This window comes from Tupaia chinensis, unplaced genomic scaffold (assembly GCF_000334495.1).
Source record: "Tupaia chinensis unplaced genomic scaffold, TupChi_1.0 Scaffold000098_3, whole genome shotgun sequence".
In the NCBI taxonomy this organism is placed as follows: Eukaryota; Metazoa; Chordata; class Mammalia; order Scandentia; family Tupaiidae; genus Tupaia; species Tupaia belangeri.
In genome coordinates, this window is record NW_006159562.1 from 1,018,790 (window position 1) to 1,020,260 (window position 1,471).

Genomic DNA, 1,471 nt, shown 5'->3' on the forward strand with positions numbered 1-1,471 from the left:
GGAAAGAGGGGACACGAGGGACGAGGCCGTCTCTGGAGAGGCCAAGGGTCTCCTAAATGCCGGCGGAATATTTCATTCTTTTCTGTTTCTGCCTCTGGTTGCAAAACCAGACGCGCACCACGTTTTTCTTAAGGTCCAGCTTCTCGGCGATGGCGGCGATCTTCTCCGAGGAGGGCCGCGGCTGGATAGCAAAGTAGGCTTCAAGCGAGCGCTTCTCGGGCGCGGCGATGGACGTGCGCTTGCGCTTCTTCTCGGCGCCGTTGAAGAGCTCAGGCTTGGTGAGCTTCTCGCGATGCGACTTTTCGGCCTCCTCCAGCCACGCCTGCAGGATGGGTTTGAGCGCGATCATGTTGTTGTGCGACAGCGTGAGGGACTCGAACCTGCAGATGGTACTCTGGCTAAGCGAGCCCACGCCGGGGATCTTGAGGTTGGCCAGCGCGGAGCCCACATCCGCTTGGGTCACCCCCAGCTTGATGCGTCGCTGCTTGAAGCGCTCGGCAAACGCCTCCAGGTCCCGCGGGTCGGCGTCCACGTCGCTCATGCAGCCCATGTGCGAGGGCAACCCGTGCGCGTGGGCCATGCTGAGCGCCGCTTGGTGCATGGGGTTCATGGTGGCCATATGCGGCGCGTGAGCCGGCGTGGACACCACGGCGCCATCGGGGCCCGCCATGGCGCCCAGGGCCAGCCCGGGACTCAAGTGCTCCAGCAGCTCGCCCTCGAGAGCCTGGTGCGGCTGGTGGTGGTGGTGGTGATGGTGATGGTGGTGATGGTGCGTACCCGCCAGCGCGGACGGGTGAGAGATGGGCACAGACGAGGAGGAGGCGGCCGACGTGCATGGAATGGTGTTCATGGTGTGGTAGGTGGCGTCCGGCTTGAAGGGGCTGTGGTGGGGCGGATGGTGGTGGTGGCTCTTGTTCTGGGAGACGATGTCCACGGCCGCCAGAGCCTCGGCACGGGCCAGGAGACTCTCACTCCAGCCCGCCGAATATATTGCTCTGCAATTGCAAGTAGAAGGCACACATTACGCTCTGCAGGGAATTGTGTGCGCTCTCTCCGGAAGCACCGGCCCAGAGCTTGACACCGCCGCCGCCGCGCCTACAACATTCCCAGAACGCTAAAATAATAATAATAATCCTGAAAACAGGAGGTGAGGAGGAGACGGAAGCCACTGAATGAAGCCTAGCGTACAGGAGGAGGAAAGTGAGCTCGCAGACACAACACACAACACAACACACAACACGCGCACAGGCAACATCCCAGGTCATAAAAATTAATATGAAAGGCAAGACCCGCTGAATACTTAAGAGAGAGAGAGGGGGGAAAATTGGTTGGAGGTGTGGGGTGATTTGCTGTGCAGACATGAAAAAAACATCAAGCAGATAAAGGGGGCTGTCAAAATGTGCCTTTAAGCGGTGATTATGCAGGAATACGCACCGGTGGGGTTGGGAGACAGGCTCTCCGCAACGCCTCC

The 1,471-nt window shown here is 59.9% G+C and overlaps 1 protein-coding gene across 1 annotated transcript in view; it reads right to left on the bottom strand.

Moving 5' to 3' along the window:
* Positions 1 to 52: 52 nt before the first annotated feature.
* The window catches only part of POU4F2 (POU class 4 homeobox 2), a 1,554-nt gene continuing 135 nt past the window's right edge, over positions 53 to 1,471 (bottom strand). The window contains 2 exon segments of the mRNA XM_006143477.1: positions 53 to 970; positions 972 to 1,205. Of these exon segments, the coding sequence (XP_006143539.1) occupies positions 53 to 970; positions 972 to 1,205 (1,152 nt within the window).